General features: G+C 41.8%; 1 protein-coding gene across 1 annotated transcript; it reads right to left on the bottom strand.

Moving 5' to 3' along the window:
* Positions 1 to 1,701: 1,701 nt before the first annotated feature.
* polr2k (RNA polymerase II, I and III subunit K) lies at positions 1,702 to 18,989 on the bottom strand. Its single transcript, XM_059971653.1, has 4 exons — positions 18,859 to 18,989; positions 14,751 to 14,834; positions 6,501 to 6,593; positions 1,702 to 1,964 (listed from the first exon to the last, which is right to left on the bottom strand). Exons 2-4 carry the CDS (start codon positions 14,815 to 14,817, stop codon positions 1,942 to 1,944), a joined length of 183 nt encoding a protein of 60 aa, XP_059827636.1. The 5' UTR covers positions 14,818 to 14,834; positions 18,859 to 18,989; the 3' UTR covers positions 1,702 to 1,941.
* Positions 18,990 to 19,225: the final 236 nt, after the last annotated feature.

Genomic DNA, 19,225 nt, shown 5'->3' with positions numbered 1-19,225 from the left:
CAGCCACGAGGGGAGGAGGCGGTTTGGAGAGAACAGAGGCAGGGTGGGCGTGTTGGAGTCGATGTTGTGTAGGGGGCTATCTGCTGCAGGCCGGCTCTCCCTTTAGAACTGATCTCCAGTGGAAGGCAAGTTGGATTGCCTTCATCTGCAGCTGACCCAGCTTGAGACAAGCTGTGTAATGCACACAGCATTTTGTGTGTAATACTTTGATTTCCAGCATCTGCAGATGTTCTCATTTGTGATTTGCCTTCGTCTGTGGCTGATCCAGCATTAGACAAGTAGATTTGCCTTTGTTTGCAGCTGACCCAGCAGGAGATGAGGAATTGCTGTGTTGTTTTTCTTGAAGAAACACACCTGCAGGACAACTTCCCATGTACCATCAGTCTCCAGTCCATGCCACTCAAGGGCTTGTGATGATGTTATTTTGTGACTGTTGTGCTGAATCATATGTCCTTTGGCCCTGGAGGAATGATGTTTCATTTAGCTCTATAAATGTGAATGGCTGAATGACAAACTTGAACAGCCAGGTATAGTGGATCTGGAGAAGTTTTACATCATACCAGCAACTATATTTCCTGTCATTTACCTTATGCACATAAACTCCTTTGCCTAGCAGCACTTTATGGAAATACAGATTGATTGTATATAAGTTATCTTACATGTTTATTATTTTTTTTTATGATTGTGTTCTTTATGTTATTTTTTTCCTACTGCATCAAATCCAGAGTTACAATTAATCATTCTCCTTTACACTTATGAACTGGAAATGACTTTAAATAATCTTGAATCTATTAGGAGAGCCTAGAATTTAAGGACACAGCCTCAGAATAAAGGGATGTACCTTTAAAAGTGATCTGAGGATGGTGATTCAACCAAAGGGCAGTGAATCTGTGGGCAGATATCAACAAGGTTTTTGGTTGGTAAGGGAGTAAAGTACGATGGGGAGGAGGCAGAAGAATAGCGATGAAAGAAAAATAAGACTGTGGTTATTCATGCTGATTCAGGAGCCCGATGGTTGTAGGGCAGTTGCTGTTCCTGAATCTTCTGATGAGGGACCGAAGATTCTTCTAATTCCTACCTGATGATAGTAGTGAGAAGAGTGCAGTACCTGGATGGTGGGGATCCTTGATGATAGTAATTAGTTATGCATTTGCCAACCATTATTGGTGATTGGATAGAACAGGACTGTAGAGCATTGACCTGATCTATTGCTTTTAGGACTGTTCACCTTGGCCAGCATGGATTAGTTTAAGCAAGGTTGCTCCCATACTGGGTGACAGTGGTCAGGCCACACAGTGACAGCGTCATGGAGGACATTGTTGCAGCTTTTCACCTCATGGTTGCCAACTGGAGCTGCTCAGTCAGACTTGAACTTATCCTGGTAGTGTGTAGTAAGGTTATACATATTTCCATCAGCACATTGTTCAGATTAAACACAAGGGCAATATTTTTATGTTGAAATACTTAAGGGTGGCATGGAAGCATAGCTGTTAGCAGCAGCTTTAAGATCAGTGTTCATTTCTTGTCCCGGCTACGACTGCATGGGTTTCCTCCCACATCCAAAAGACATAGGAGTTAGGGTCAGTAAGTTGTGGGTATGCCATGTATGTTGGTGCCTGAAGTGTGACAATACTTGCAGGCTGTCCTCAGCAACTCTATGGACTATGTTGGTTGTTAAAACAAATGACACATTTCACTATCTGTTTTTATGTACATGGGACAAATAAAATTAATCTTTAATCTTGAATGGAAAAGTACAGTGTAGTTGATTATTCAGTGATTGTTCCAACATCACTTTTATACCGTACAATTTGAAACATTCAAGAAATACAATAAATGTTTAATTCTAACGTAGTAAACTAAAAAGGCTTCTCTCCTGAAATTTAGAAGTTAGATTTTGAAAGAAACAAGAATTAGCAGTAAATGCTTTGGAGAAAAAGTTCATCGGGCATCAAAAACAACCACTGTGAATATTCAGGTTAAGGAAATAAAAAGCATAAATAATGAAGCTATCATTAAAAAAAAAGTAATGAGTTTCTTTTCTAACACTCATCACCTGTAAGGGTCACTAATGTTCCACAAGTGGAGAATCCAATTCCAATATGGTAAAGCTGAACTTTCATTTGGGAAAACTTACAACATAATAGGAAAAGAGAGAGCATATAATACAAAAAAAAGTGGTAGCCTTAAAAACCAACAGAAGGTAACTAAAAAAGCCATAAGGAAAGGGAAAAAAAAAATACAAAAGGTAAGCTAGGTGTAACATGGAAGAGGATACCCAGTTGTTCTTTCAGATATAAAGAGTAAAAGAGGAGCATAGTTATCAGTCCGCTGAAAACTGACATTGGAGAGGTAGTAGTCAGAGGTGAAGAAATGGTGGATGAAATTAATAAATAGTGTGCATCTATCTTCACTATGGAAGACATCAGCAATATGCTAGAAATTTGAGAAAGTTGGGCAGAAGAGAGTGCAGTTGCTATTACTAAGGAGAAGGTGTTTGGGAAGCTGAAAGATCAGAAGGTAGACAGGTCACCAGAACCAGATGGACTACAGCCCAAAGTTCTAAAAGTGATAGTTGAAGAGATTATGGAGCCATGAGTAAATTACCTTTCAAGAATCACGAGATTCTGGTATGGTTCCAGAGGACTAAAAGAAGTGCAAATGTCACTCCACTCTTTAAGAAAGGAGGGAGGCAGAAGAAAGGAAATTATAGGCCACTTAGGCTAACTTTAGTGGTTGGAAAGATGTTGGACTCCATTATTGAGGTTGAGGTTTCGGGTACTTGGAGGCATATGATAAAATAAGCCAAAGTCAGCATGGTTTCCTTAAGGGGAAATCTTGCCTAACAGATCTTTTGAAAACAACAGGCAGTATGGACAAAAGTCTGAGAGTCAGTGGATGCTGTTTACTTGCATCTTCATACTAGCATTGATATGCTAGAGTATTTCAAGGTAAAGGAGGAGGTAGTATTGGGTCTCTTAAAGAGTATTAAGGTGGATAAGACCCCGGGGCCTGATGAGATATACCTCAGGTTACAGAGGCAAGAGAAGAAATTCCTGGGGACTTCATCAGTTGTGTGCTCTATAGCCATAGGTGAGGTCCCAAAGATCTGGTGCATAATTAATATTACTCCATTATTCAAGAAGGGAACAAGGGATTTATCTTGGAAACTATAGACCAGTGAGTCTCACATCAGTGATAGGGAAGTTACTGAAAGAATTCTTAGGGATACAATTTATGAGCATTTGTAAAACTATGGCCTAATTAGGGAAAATCAGTATAATTGTGCAAAGCAAGTTGTGTTTTACCTACAAGGTTTTGACGAAGTGACAAAGGTGATTGATGAAGGTACAGCTGTGGATATTGTCTACATGGATTTTAATAAGGTGTTTAGTAAGGTCCCTCATGGTAAACTCATTCAGAAGACTAAGATGCAAAGGATCCGTGGTAAATTAGCTGTTTGGATTGAGAAATGGCTTGCCCGTAGAAAACGGAGGATAGTGGTCGAAAGGACTTATTCTAGCTGTCATCAGTGATGTTCTGCAGGGATCTGTACTGGGACCTCCGCTGTTCGTGATGTACATAAATGACCTTGTTGAAAATGTAGATGGGAGAGTTAGTAAGTTTGCTGATGATATGAAGGTTAGCGGTGTTGTGGATAATGTGGATGACTGGCAAAGAATACAAGGGGATATAGATTAGTTGCAGATATGGATGGAAAAATGGCAGATGGAGCTTAAGCCCACCAAATGTAAATATTGCAACTTGGTAGGTCAAATGCAAAGACAGAGTACACTGTTAAGGGCAAGATACTGAACTGTGTTGAGCAGAGGGACTTTGGAGAGGTTGCTGAAGAAGTTTACCAGGATGTTGCCTGGATTAGAGGGCATGGGCTACAAGTAAAGATAAAGCAAAATTAAATTTATCAAAGTACATACATGTCTCCATATACAACCCTGAGATTCAGTTTCAAGAGGTTTGACAAAATTTGGTTATTTTCTCCAGAGCAACAGAGGCTGAAGGGAAATCTAAAAGGATTACAAGTTTTTGAGGCATAGGTATACAGACAGCCAACATCTTTGTCCCCTCCCCCCAAAAGTGTTGAAATGTCTAATACCCCACGCATTTAAGGCAAGAGGGGGTAATTTCCAGGGAGATGTGAGGAGTAAGTTATTTTACACAGCTGGGTGTGGTGCTGGGGTGGTGATAGTGGCAGAATCATTAGAGACTTTTAAAAGATGTTTAGATAGGCACATGAATGTCAAAAAATAGTAAGTTACGGGCATTCGTGTAGGCAGAAGTGATTAATAATTTAGTTAGCCATTTGATTACTAATTTAATTGGTTTGGCATAACAAGCCAAAGGGCCTGTTCCTCTGGTGTACTGTTCTATGTTCTATTATTCCGGAAATGAAAGGGTTAACATACAAGGAGTGTTTCATGGCTCAGGGTCTGTACTTACTGTTTAGAGGAATGAGAGGGCATCTTATTGAAAGCTATCGAATGCTGGAAGGCCTAGATCAGGGTCTAGGACCAGAGGGCACAGCTTCGGAACAGAGGGATGTCTATTTAGACAAGAGGAGCAATTTATTTAGCCAGAGGGTGGCGAATCTGTGAAATTCACTGCCACAGACAGCTGTAGAGACCAAGTCACTGAGCCTATTTAATGCGGAAATTGGTAAGTTCTTGATTAGCCAGAGTGTCTAAGGTTACAGGAAGAAGGCAGGAGAATTGGGTTGAGAGGGATAATGGGTCAGCCATGATGGAAAGGTGGACCAAAAATCACTGGGCTAAGTGGCCTACAGAACTCTGGTCAGAAGACAAGAGAAACACAAGAGGTACTGCAATCTGCTGGAGGAACTCAGCAAGTCGAGCGGCATCCGTACAAGGCAAGATTGTCAATGTTTTGAATTACAATTGACTGGAGATGTGAGGTGGCCAGTACAAAGAGAAGGGGAGTAGTGAGACAGGAGATCAAACTGATGGATTGACAGAGGAGGGCAGCATTTAAAAAGTAAACTGGCAGGTTGCATCAGGTGGGGGGGGGGGGGTGATGATGAATGTGACAAATGGGTGGTATATTTAAAACATCAGATTTAAAAAGCGACTAGGATCTGTCAGGACTTTCTGTGAGGATTGAATTCATTCAGGTTAATAGGCACCTGGCAAGAGCAAATAAAAAGTCAGGTTTACAAGGAGCGGCTATTGTGGGAGTGGGCCAATGTTAGAGCAAGAAGGCTTCAGCAAGGAGAGGCAGAGGCTAGGTTGAGTTTTGTCCCTTATTAGTGCTGATCTAGAACAGTAATAGATCCCTGGACAGTGGTCTGGGATCTGGAAGAACTCCAATCTCCTTGATTACTACATCTGCAAGAAGTGCATCTAGGTGTAGCTCCTTACAGTCTGTGCTAGGGAACTGGAGCTGAATGAATTTTGGCTCATTCAGGAGAATGAAGAGTTGATAGGAGCTGCAGAGTGTTAGACACCCCCAAGTAGGAGGAGACAGTTAGCTGGGTGAACATCAGGAGGGAAAGGTTATAGGCAGTTAGTGAAGAGTATCCCTGTGCCTATTCCCCTCAATAATAAGTATACCGCTTTGGATACTGTTGGATTGGATAACCTACCAGGGAAATGCCACAGCAACCAGGTCCAGGACTGAGCCTAGCTCTGTAGCTTAGAAGGAATGGGGGAAGAATAGGAGAACAATGGTGATAGGGGTTTCAATTATTCAGGGATCAGACAGGAGAGTCTTTAGAAGTAAAAACATGGTATTTGCCTCCTAGGTTCCAGGGCCAGAGGCATCTCAGATGAGGTCTGCAACATTCTTTAGGGGGAAGGCAAACAGTCAGAAGTTGTGGTACATATTGATACAATAACATAGGTAGCAAAAAGGATGAGGCCCTGAAGGGGTAATATAGTGAGCCAAGAAGGAAGCTGCAAAGCAGAACATTAGGGTTGGTCATCTCTGGATTGCCACATTCCAGTGAATGATTTGACAGATGATTGCATGGATGAACAATTGGTGCAACTGGTGTAAGGGGCAGGGCTTCAGATTTGTGGATCACTAGGATCTCTTCTGAGAAAGGCCTGTCTAGATGGTAACCAGAGTGACAAGTCGGAAGATGGGGCAATTGGTGTAATATGTAGGGAGACTGTGAGAAAGGATCACAGTTGCTAGGGCAAAATAGCAATCAGTGAGTTGGGTTGAAATATGTCTATTTTAACGTGAAAAGCATCAGGAATACGGGTGATGAACTTAGAGCATGGGTCAGTATGTGGAACTACAACATTGTGGTCATTACTGAGACTTGGCAGTCACAAGGGCAGGAATGGATGCTGGACATTCCTGGGTTTAGATGTTAGTACAATCTATTGCAGGACGAAAGTGATTCTAACAATAAAGGTTCAGCTTGCATCATCATGAATAACACACTAACTTTGTAAATTGAGCAGAACACTTAAACATTGTTAAAATTATATTGTATACCACACGCTTAAGGATACATCGTTTTGTTCTCTTCTTGTACATTATTCTGTAACCACATTCTCGGCATCGGATCGGATCTCTTGCTTTAATTTCATTTTCAGTGTGACACTCTGAAATAAGTAAACAACATCTCATTGTTTAACACCACTAAATTACATTTGTGTCAACATTACCTAATTAACCATTTGTGTATATTTATCTGATAAAGGGAGAAACATTGACTTTTTGATAAAGGTTATGTAGCTGGAGGAATGACTTGGAAATTTGCTGGAGAATTACTGCCAGTCAACACTGGCACAATTTTTGTCATTGATATCGGTGTCCATTTTAAACCCTGGTATTAAGTAGAAATATTTGCTATAAACAAAGTATTCTAAAGCTGCTTTACAATTTGCAAAAATAAAAAATCCAGAGAAGTTTGTTTTATGAACCCTCGTGACAAAGCATTAAGCAATCCAGCATTGCTAAGGACTTCAGAATTGATTGGCTTTATGAAATGAATATTATTGTGGATATTATAGTCAAGGCAAAACAGATTGCTATTTGTATAAAAGTATTAGAATTTATTAAATTCCAGTCACAAGCGTCTAAATAAGTTACAGTTTTAAATCACTTGCATAATAGTTACTGCTACAAGAAAATTAGTGAAGGAAATAAAATTTATGTGCAGCAGAATCTATTCAGGTTTCTTTTACTGAATGTATAGTGGGAATAATGACCAGAATCTTAAGCTTGGATTTCACCAATTATCTAGCAAAAGTTGTTTGGAAAACTAACATCAGACACTGAGTGTTTGGTTTTCTCAGGACAGGATTATGCAGCTTTGAAAACATTCTACGGTTCTAATTGTTAGATCCAGTAGATCTATAAAAGTCAGTGACCAAGTAGGAGCTTGTTGAAGTAGATCCCAGTGGAACACGGGAATGCAAGAACTACTTAGTACTTTAACTAAAGGACATCATGGCTGATCCAACTCTATCTCCCATAACAACTTTGCTTCTGTTAACACTGAACCTAAAATTGCAGCAAAAGTATTAATTCCCCTTGGCAGGCAAAGAGTGTTCCAAATTAACCTCAACTTTTGTCAAATACCTTCCAGTAATCCTTACAATGTCCATCTGTCCACAATTTTAGTACCCACTGGGGAAAAAACATTTTTCAACCACTCCTTTCCTTTTTGTGATTCTTAATCAACTGAGTATTTGATGTCCTAAACTATCACCAGATCCAGCAATTTCTCAACATGTTTAGCTAAATGGCCTGTAATTTCCCTCCTTCACATGCCATTTTCCAAATCTGAAGGAGCAGTTTCTGAATCAACATAGTCTAGGAGATTCAGTCACTCATTTCCTTTTGAAGTCTGGAAATCATCTGATCATTTAGCACGTTATTTGATCGGATTTTTTGCATCACTATTTTTATAGAAACATTGATTCAGTCTTAATTTTCTGATATTATTGGGAATTGGCTGTCACCAGTACACCTAAACTCCTTTTTTTACTGTAAATACCAAAGTAAAATTCATTTACTTTTCGCTACAATATCATTTAATGGAGCATTTTGGTCCTGATCACTATTATTTTTATAATGTAATTGGAAAGGATATGTGATATTCTTGATATGCCTTTAACGTTTCCTTTACATTTCACCCAATTGTTGCTCTATCAATGTTTCCCCCCACTTAACTGTTGTCAGGACCTGCACCAGTCTTTGCATTTTCTTTTAATTTTACACTCCTCTCATCTTTTTGGTCATCTTTATAATATGGAACAGTCCTGCACAGGAAGAGGCCCTTCAGCCCATGATTTTGTACCCAATTAAGCTAGATATCAAATGCCTAATAAACAAATAAATCCCTTTGGCCTACATAATGTCCATGTCCCTCCATTCTCTATGCAAGAGAGTGTCTGTAGCTAATAACCTCTTAAATGCCTTTATCATAGTTGCATGCACCACAACCTCAGGCAGCACATTCCAGGCACCCACCATGGTCTGGTAAAAGAAACTTGTCCACACATCACCTTTGAACTACCCCCCCACCCCACACCATGTTAAATGCACATCCTCTATTAGACATTTTGACCCCAAGAAACAGAATTTGACTCCACTCTTCAATCTTATAAACTTTCATCAAGTCTCCCTGTTCTCTCACGGCTCCAGGTAAAACAATCCCAAGTATATCCGAGCTCTCCCTATAGAACATATCCTGTAATCTAGGCGACATCCTGGTAATACCTGGTGCAAAAAAGGTCTTGTCCACAAGGATGCATGGATTGGGAGTAATATATTAGCATGGATAGAAGATTGGTTAATTGAATAGTTAAGATAAATGGATGTTTTGATGATTGGCAGTCAGTGGGAAGTCAACAGTGGGGTGATGCTGGGCCTGCAACTGTACCTGGTATATAGTAACAATTTGGAAGAAGGATGCATGTATAGAATACTATAGGATTCTTTTCAATCTGACTCTCCTTTTCATCCTCACCCCCCCCCCCCCTCACCCCCAGCTCTCCTAATGTTCGAGTTATTTTCTAGCTTCTTTATAATCCTCAAGGGCTCCATTTCCATTTTTTTCCATAAGTAGTTTCTGTAGCACCTACCAACCGCAGCAGTACCACCTCATTTTATTAACAACCCTGCCACATTTCAAGACTTGTCATCAACCGCAATACTGAATAGCAAACATGGTTTCAGTGGGGCATTTCCACTGAAACCAAAGACAAGAGTTCACACTTTTCTTGTTGATGCTATGATTTTGGAAACTTAAAATGAAATAGCCATTCATGATATATATAAAATCATGAATTTTCTCTGCCACTTTGCATTCCTACTTTTCACTGCCCTACAGTACATCCCTAGTTACCATCATTAAGCCAGTCATTTAACTTAATCAAATGTCACTTCTTTGCAAACACACCATTCCCATATCCCTTTACTGGTCAGTATTAGCCCAAAACCTTTAGTTGAGACTGGCAACTTAGAGTTGCAAGTTCCGGTCTTCTATTCCAGAATAGTTGGTGCGGGCAGCGGAGCAGAAGTAAGGAGTGCTCGAGGTCGACAGACGACTGGAGATTGGAGGATCAGCCATTGTAGGTAGGCCGAGACCGTCGGACCTACCTGGAGAGTACCTGAGGAGGAAGGTAAAACTGCGCAGGCGCGGGTGACGTCAGTGGCGAGCGCGGGGTTTAAAAAGAGGCCCACTTTCAAGAGCGGGCAGCGGAGTGCGTGGGAGCAGAATGCTGGGCTTTCGCTTAGTGGGCTTCGGTGAGAGGAAATCAGTGAGCCTGAGTACGTGCTTGCTGAGGTAAAAAGGTAAGGTCAGTAGGTTCTTTTTTCATTTATTCTGACTAATCTGGGATCAAGTAATGGGGGAGACAGTTAGAGCAATGGTGTGCTCCGTATGCAGTATGTGGGAGGTCAGGGTCAACACAGTTGTCCCTGATGACCACACCTGCAACAGGTGCATCCAGCTGCAGCTCCTATCAGACCGAGTTAGGGAATTGGAGCAGGAGCTGGATGAACTATGGATCATTTGGGAGGCAGAGGCAGAGATAGATAAGAGATATCGGGAGGTAGTCACACCAAAAAGACAGGAGGTAGGCAAATGGGTAACAGTCAAGAGAGGCAGGGGGAGCAGACAGAGAGAGCAGAGCACCCCTGTGGCCGTTCTCATCAACAATAAGTTTACCGTTTTGGATACTGTTGGTGGGGATGACTTACCAGGAACAAGTTGCAGTGGTCCTGTCTCTGGCACTGAGGTTGGACCCTCGACTAGGAAGGGGAGGAGGGAAGAGAAGAGAGCGGTAGTGATAGGGGATTCTACAGTCAGGGGGGCGGACAGGAGATTTTGTGGGTAAGATCGGGAGTCTCGGATGGTATGTTGCTTCCCTGGTGCCGGGGTCCGAGGCATCTCAGATCGGGTGCAGGTATTTCTCGAGAGGGAGGGCAAGAATCCAGATGTTGTGGTCCACGTAGGGACCAATGACGTGGGTAGGATGAATGAGGGTGTCCTGCGTAGGGAGTTCAGGGAGTTAGGTGCGAAGCTGAAGAGCAGGACCTCCAGGGTAACAATCTCAGGATTGCTACCTGTGCCACGTGCAAGTGAGGCAAGGAACAGAAAGATTATACAGATTAATTCGTGGCTGAGACGATGGGTGCAGGAGTGAGGGCTTCAGGTTTTTAGATAATTGGGCTTTGTTCCAGGGAAGGTGGGAGCTGTTCCGAAGGGACGGTTTACACCTGAACTGCAGTGGTACTAACATTCTTGCAGGGGAGTTTGCTAGTGCTTCTTGGGGAGGTGGGGATCCAGAATGTGAGAGAGGATAGCAAGATGAAGAACAAAGGACAGGTGGGGACTACACGGTTCCGGAATATTATGTGTGTAGTACAGAAAGGTGAGGCGAAACAAGTGATAAGGAGGACACATGTACAGAGGGATGGTCTGACGGAACATGGAGTTAAATGTGCAGAAAGAATAAGTAAATTTAGGAAGGACAACAAAATTCTAGGGGTGTATAGCCCGATGGGAGTTCGGGGAGCTGGGTTAAGCACAATAGGCAGAGATTCAAACAAAGAGAGGAGAAATGGGCTAAAAATTCTATATCTGAATGCATGAAGTGTCAGAAATAAGGTGGATGAGCTTGAAGCTCAGGTGCGAATGGGTAACTATGACATTGTTGGGATAACGGAGACATGTCTGCAGGGAGATCAGACCTGGGAAATGAATGTGCAAGGGTATACGTGCTATCGTAGAGACAAAAATGTGGGCAGAGGGGGTGAGGGCCCTGTTGGTGAGGAATGAGATTCAGTCCTTTACAAAAGGGGACATAGGATCAGAAGTAGAGTCTGTGTGGATAGAACTGAGGAACAGTAAGGGCAAAAGGACCCTAATGGGTGTTGTCTACAGGCCACCAAACAGTAGCATGGATATTGGGTGCAAGTTGAATAGGGAGTTAACACTGGCATGTGGCAAAGGTAATGTCGCAGTAGTTATGGGGGATTTCAACATGCAGGTGAACTGGGAGAATCAGGTTGGTGCTGGACCCCAGGATAGGGAGTTTGTAGAGTGCCTACGGGATGCATTCCTGGAACAGCTTGTACGAGAGCCGACCAGGGACAAGACTATTCTGGATTTAGTGTTATGTAATGAACAGGATTTGATAAGTGATCTTGGAGCCATTAGGAGGTAGTGATCATAATATGATAAGTTTTTATCTGCAATTTGAGAAGGATAAGGGCAGCTCGGAGGTGTCAGTGTTGCAGTTGAACAGGGGGAACTATGGAAAAATGAGGGAGGAGCTGGCCAAAGTTAACTGGACAGATAGCCTAGCAGAAAAGACAGTGGAACAGCAATGGCAGGCATTCTTGGGAATAATGCACAAGGTGCAAAATCAGTTCATCCCCCAGAGAAGGAAGGATTCAAAGGGGGGAAAGGGGCCACAGTGGTTGACAAAGGAAGTCAGAGATTGCATAGCATTAAAAATAGGAAGTATGACAGAGCTAAGGTGATTGGGAGGACAGATAATTGGGAAATTTTTAAGGAACAACAGAACTTAACTAAAAAGGCAATACGGGGAGAAAAAATGAGGTACGACCACAAGCTAGCCAGGAATATAAAGGAGGATAGCAAAAGCTTTTTTAGGTATGTGAAGAGAAAGGAGATAGTTAAGAACAACGTTGGGCCCTTGAAGAATGAATTGGGTGAAATTGTTATGGGAAACAGAGCAATGGCAGAAGAATTTAATGAGTACTTTAGATCTGTCTTCACTAAGGAAGACACAAACAATCTCCCAAATGTATGGATGGGCCAAGGACATAGGGTAACAGAGAAGATGAAACAGATTGACATTAAGAAGGAAACAGTGATGAGAAGACTGATGGGACTGAAGGCTGACAAATCCCCAGGTCCAGATGGTCTGCATCCTAGGGTACTAAAGGAGGTGGCCCTGGAAATTGCGGAGGCATTGGTAATCATTTTCCAATGTTCCTTAGATTCAGGATCAGTTCCTGAGGATTGGAGAATGGCTAATGTTATCCCACTTTTTAAGAAAGGAGGGAAAGAGAAAACAGAGAACTATCGAACTGTCAGCCTGACATTGGTGGTGGGGAAGATGCCAGAGTCCATTATTAAAGATGAAATAGTGGCATATCTAGATAGCAGTGATAGGATTGGGCCGAGCCAGCATGGATTTACCAAGGGTAAATCATGCTTGACTAATCTGTTGGAGTTTTTCCGAGGATGTAACCAGGAAGTTCCAGTGAGATCCAGGAGATCCAGTGGATGTAGTGTACCTTGATTTTCAGAAGGCATTTGATAAGGTCCCACATAGGAGATTGGTGCGTAAAATCAAAGCTCAGGGCATCGGGGGGAAGACATTGACATGGATAGAAAACTGGTTGGCAGATAGAAAGCAAAGGGTAGCGGTGAATGGGTGTTTCTCGGAATGGCAGGTGGTGACTAGTTGGGTGCCACAGGGCTCGGTATTGGGACCACAGCTGTTTACGATTTACGTCAACGATTTAGATGAAGGCATTGAGAATAACATCAGCAAATTTGCTGATGATACTAAGCTGGGTGGCAGTGTGACATGTGGTGAGGATGTTAGGAGAATTCAGGGTGACTTGGATAGGCTGGGCGAGTGGGCAGATACTTGGCAGATGACGTTTAATGTGAATAAGTGTGAGGTTATCCACTTTGGGAATAAGAACAGGAAGGCAGATTATTATCTGAATGGTGTAGAGTTGGGTAAGGGAGAAATACAAAGAGATCTAGGAGTCCTTGTTCATCAGTCACTGAAGGTGAATGAGCAAGTGCAGCAGGCAGTGAAGAAGGCTAATGGAATGTTGTCCTTTATTACAAAGGGAATTGAGTACAAGAGCAAGGAAATCCTCTTGCATTTGTACAGAGCCCTGGTGAGACCACACCTGGAGTATTGTGTACAGTTTTGGTCTCCAGGGTTAAGGAAGGACATCCTGGCTGTAGAGGAAGTGCAGCGTAGATTCACGTGGTTAATTCCTGGGATGTCTGGACTGTCTTACGCGGAGAGGTTAGAGAGATTGGGCTTGTACACGCTGGAATTAAGGAGATTGAGAGGGGATCTGATTGAAACAAATAAGATTATTAAGGGATTGGACAAGATAAAGGCAGGAAATATGTTCCAGGTGCTGGGAGAGTCCAGTACCAGAGGGCATAGTTTGAGAATAAGGGATAAGTCATTTAGGACAGAGTTAAGGAAAAACTTCTTCTCCCAGAGAGTTGTGGGGGTCTGGAATGCACTGCCTCGGAAGGCAGTGGAGGCCAATTCTTTGGATGCTTTCAAGAAGGAGCTAGATAGGTATCTTATGGATAGGGGAATCAAGGGATATGGGGACAAGGCAGGAACCGGGTATTGATAATAGATGATCAGCCATGATCTCAGAATGGCGGTGCAGGCTCGAAGGGCCGAATGGTCTACTTCTGCACCTATTGTCTAATAGTGAAATCCCCATTTTGTTATGATAAATCAAAGATAGGAAATCTAATGGATAAGAATGCAGAATGTGCAACTTTAAGAAAAACACACAGCATGCTGAACTTTGCAAGACTGTAGGTAATGCCAAGTGATGACATGCATCTTTGAGAGTTCTCCGGATATTGGTGCTGAATACTACCAGGGATTCCGAACCTTTTTTATGCATGGACTCTGACCGTTAACAGAGGGGTCCGTGGACCCCAGGTTAGGAACCGCTGATTTAAAGTCACCAATCGACAGTTATTGCATTATGCCTGTAGTTGCACTAAATAGCTCAAAAAAAACTAACTTAACGACTTAAAAACATTTCAGACAATGCAATCCATTTGAAGAAAGCGGAAAAGAGAGTTGTATCAGTAAAAGATATTACATATTAAGAGTGAGATCTAGATATCCAAATCCTGTCATTTTGAATCAGGTGCATTTAATGTGACAGATATGATATCTTACATTTATCCTTTAAACCACTTGAAGCTTCTTGATTTAGTAAGAATTTTAAAGGTAAATTAAGTACATAAAACACCAGTTTCATCTCACTATAATCTTCATTTTGAATCAGGTGCATTTAATGTGACAGATATGATATCTTACATTTATCCTTTAAACCACTTGTAGCTTCTTGATTTAGTAAGAATTTTAAAGGTAAATTAAGTACATAAAACACCAGCTTCATCTCACTATAATCTTCATTGTAGTAAAATAAAAATGTTGATATTCAGTTCATCAATTGTGATCAAGGGATATCAAAATGATTACCTCCACAAATGTAGACCATAGGCTGTTGCTTTGGAGGCTGCAAGTCCTTCTGGATATCCATTTTCATATGCTGTTTGGTTTAAGCTGGAAATCAAGCACCCAAATTAAGCAGTATTAAACATCTCTGAGGTGGCATAACACAGGTAGAATTGTCACTCTTAGGAAAGAGATCATTGTGAAATTAATACCAATGGAAGGAAAGTGTTCCTTTACTCACAGGATCTCACAGTTTAACTGGAGCAATCATCATGAAGGTAAATACAACATCAAGATATAAATGTAGAGAAGAACTTGAAAACAATGGCTCCAAATGATATCAGTGGAAAAAGAAATTCCACTAGTATCAACATTATAAAACTAATAGAAAAGTATAAAAAAATTAATGATGGGAGAAAGATGAAACTCTGTATCTTCCAAAGCTGCTTCTAAGAACTCAGACTCTTGATGAAGGGTCTCAGCCTGAACTGTCAACTGTTTATTTCCTCCAGCATTTTGTACATGTTGCTCAAAGTATCCAGTAACTGTACAATTTATTGCATCGAAAAAACCCAATAATTTTCTTGGTTTAAAGTAGAATGTTGACTGGTGCAAGATAAATACATTAGAACAAAACCAGTAATGATCTATGTTGGGGTTGTTAACTTATCCAGTTTACTGGAATCAACAATAAAAATATTCAAATTCTATTCAAAACTAAAGATTTGAAAATTCTGTGAGATTTACATGAGGTATTAAAATTGTTCCTGTACCTAAAAAGACCAAGGCAACATGTCTGAACAACCGGTGCCCTGTCACACTCACCTCAATAATAAGCAAATGCTTTGAGAGGCTGATCAAGGAGTACATCTGCAGCTTGCTACCACCCACACTGGACCCCCTACAATTCACTTACAGGTATAACTGATCGACAGATGATGCAATAGCCACAGCTCTACACACTGTCCTTGAACAACTGTTCAGCATTCAACACCATTAATTCCCTCCAGGCTCGACAAGAAGCTCAGAGATCTTGGCCTTCACCCTGCCTTGTGTAGCTGGATCCCAGACTTCCTGTCAAATCACCGACAGGTGGTAAGAGTGGGCCTCCTCACTTCTACCCCTCAACACAGAAACCCCTCAGGTCTGTGTACTAAGCCCCCTCCTTTACTCTCTCTGTTGCCACCCACAGCTCATTGTGCTAATTAAATTTGCTGACAACCCTACACTGATTGGCCTAATCTCAAATAATAATGAGGCAGTCGACAGAGAGGAAGTCATCACCCTGACACAGCGGTGCCAGGATAATAACCTCCCTCCCAATGTCACAAAAACAAAGGAGCTGGTTGTGGACTACAGGAGGAATGCAAACAGGCTAAACACCATTGACATCAATGGATCTGGGGTTGAGAGGGTGAACAGTTTTAGGTTCCTTGGCATACACATTACCGAGGATCTCACATGGTCTGTGGTGAAAAAAGCACAAAAGCATCTCTTTCACCTCAGATGGTTGAAGAAATTTGGCACGAGTCCCCAAATCCTAAGGACTTTCTACAGGGGCACAATTGAGAACATCCTGACTGGCTGCATCACTGCCTGGTACGGAAACTGTAATTCCCTCAATTGCAGGACCCCACAGAGAGTGGTGCGGACAGCTCAGTGCATCAGTAGATGTGAATTTCCCACTGTTCAGGATATTCAGAGACAGGTGCATAAAAAGGCCCGAAGGACCACTGGGGACCCGAGTCACCCCAACCACAAACTCCCAGTTGCTATCATCTAGGAAACTGTACCACAGCATTAAAGCCAGGACCAACAGGCTCCAGGACAGCTTCTTCCACTAGGCCATCAGACTGATATAATTGTATTTCCATGCTATATTGACTGTCCTGTTGTACATATTTATTACAAATTACTATGAATTGCACATTTAGACAGAGATTTTTACACATGTATGTGAAGGATGTAAGAAATAATGTCATTTCAATACTTAAGAGTTGTTGATGCAATCCATTAAAAATTCGTAACTGAAATCAAATATCAGTTGCAAGCAGCTAATTTTAAAAAATCAATTGAACTATATTCATTAAAGCACCAATAAATTGGAATGAAAGTCCCCATTCCTACGATAGATACCCCAAAGCAACAACGTATATTCTGTTATATTTATATTTAAATTTTTTGAAGTATTAAAATGATGGAAGAATTGCAGCCAAATTTTACCAAAAATCTTCTGTAAACATCAATGGGTTAAATAACTAAATGATCCATTTAAGAGTTAATTACAGAACTAAATTTGGCAAGAATACTCGGAGAAACTTCACTTGCCTTCTTTCAAATTCAAAATCTGAAACTAGCAGCCTTTCAAAATATAACATCCATTTGGAATTAAAGTGAGATTACTTCCGTTTAACTTATAATTAACTTAGCTTAATATTAGAGAGTAGTGTAATGTTTACTAATGTCCAATTGGTACCCAATATCAGGAAGGGCAGGCCAGTAATAGTAACCTAGCTCCATCTACCCTTGTCTACGTTGGAAAACTAAAACTGGCTAATATAACCAAGGCCAAATGGGACAGCAGTCCTGTGACAATTTGTTAAAATTGGCTTGGTGCTGGGAGCATAACGGTTGAAAGTTTTTTTTTTACGATTGGTAACCTGTGATCAATTGTGTAGTGGTGGCACAGTAACGCAATGGTTGGCACAATCCCTTTACAGCACCATCGATCACTGATTGGGCTTCGATTCCCACCGATGTCTGTAAGGAGTGTGCACGTTCTTTCTGTGAATGTGTGGGTTTGCACCAGGTGCTCCGGTTTTCTTCCACATTCCAAAGATGGATAGCGAGGGTTAGTGAGTTGTTAGCATGCAACGTTGGCACTGGAAGCATGGCAACACTTGCGGGCTGCCCCCAGCACAATCATTCAACTGCGCTGGTTGCAGACGCAAAACAACGCATTTCATTGTACAGGTGACAAATAAAGCTAATGCAGTATATACTTAACATAGAGGTCAATAGTGGAACCGCCACAGTTTGTTATATGGGAGACGTAACAGTTAGCATAATGCTATCACAGGCCAGTGACCCGGGTTCAATTCCTATCGCTGTTCTTTATACATACTCCCCATGACTGCATTGGTTTCCTCCCACATTCCTAGTAGGCTAATTGGTCACATGGGTAATTTGGCAGCAAGGGCTAGTTGGGCCAGAAGGTCCTGTTATCTTGCTGTATCTCCAAATGAATTATTTAACTGGTTGGATGTAAATGCAGGAGGTGTGACTACTAAATTTCAGAAATTAGCAAATATATTTACTAAGTTTACCACCAAATGCAGTTTTTTTATTGTGACAGATTAGCTATGATTATGATAATTTAGTCCCAAAATACTGCAAGGCAATGCTGTTTCAGAGGACCAATAAAGTCAGGATACACACAATGAATGTTGGGACTCTAAAATGTAACAAGGGACAGAGGGATTTTGATGTACAAATCCAAGAATCCACGAAGTAAGCAACAAGCACATATGGTGGACATTTTCTTGTCCCCATTATCTGAGACACAGAATGTAAGCATACAGCTGAATACACGTGCAATTCTCATCACCACACTATGGGAAAGATGCAATTACACCAGTTCACCAGAATATTGCTATGGGCTATGAGGATAATCTAGGCTTGTTTTCCTTTGAACAGCAAAGCCTGAAGGAGATCCAAACGGAAGTATGCAAAACTATGAGAAGCATAAATTGGGTAGATTATGGAAAAAGTTTCCCTTTAGCAGAGATACCAATCACAGAAAAAGATATATTTAAGAGTTACAAGATTTGGAGAATCAAGATAGGATATTTTTCAATCACTAATGGTTATAATTTGGACATAAGAGACTCTACAGATACCGGAGATCCGGAGCATCACATACAAAATGCTAGGGATTAGGCAGGGGCATCATGAGCCGAAGTACATATTTCAGAGCGGTATTACTCTACAGCTAACATCATTATCAAAGCTTCATGCCACTAAGGCACCCCGGTGAAGAGTCCGCAATCCCCAGCCCCGCAGAAGCTTCTGAACTGACACAAACCGCAGAACCATCTCAGCCCACCACTATTTTAAGAAATGTTTTCCTCACCAAGCTACTGCCAGGGGGTTATTTCCACACAAAAACGATCAAATCCACAAAGCCCTCACATGAGGCCGACAACCGGTCTCCGAATAAGCTCCCGGGGGAGGGGGCCGGCGCGTAACTTCCGGGTGATCGGCAGCAAGACGGCCGGTGATTGGTCCCCTGCGCTGACAAATGAGGAACTTGGACACGAAATTCGAACGCAGTTTGCTGTCGGTCGGTGGCGGGACGTTTCTGTTGGCCTCGGCGTCAATGGATGGCCGGAGGTTCACAGCCGAAGCCGCCTTGGTTTAACCAGTGGTCGTTCCGGGGGAGGCGTCGTCTGTCGAAGTTCGACGGGGTCGTTTCACTTTGCTATTTACTGTGTGTGAGT

The sequence above is a fragment of the Hypanus sabinus genome, chromosome 1 (assembly GCF_030144855.1).
Source record: "Hypanus sabinus isolate sHypSab1 chromosome 1, sHypSab1.hap1, whole genome shotgun sequence".
In the NCBI taxonomy this organism is placed as follows: Eukaryota; Metazoa; Chordata; class Chondrichthyes; order Myliobatiformes; family Dasyatidae; genus Hypanus; species Hypanus sabinus.
This window is presented reverse-complemented; position numbering and strand designations above follow the sequence as displayed.

Excerpts from the sequence above, each read along its gene's own strand:
- polr2k (XM_059971653.1), bottom strand. The coding sequence starts at position 14,817 with ATGAAAATGGATATCCAGAAGGACTTGCAGCCTCCAAAGCAACAGCCT. Across the intron at positions 6,594-14,750 it reads TATGGTCTACATTTGTGGAG|AGTGTCACACTGAAAATGAA; the intron begins GTAATCATTTTG and ends TACTTATTTCAG. Across the intron at positions 1,965-6,500 it reads CAAGAAGAGAACAAAACGAT|TGGTTGTTTTTGATGCCCGA; the intron begins GTATCCTTAAGC and ends GAATATTCACAG.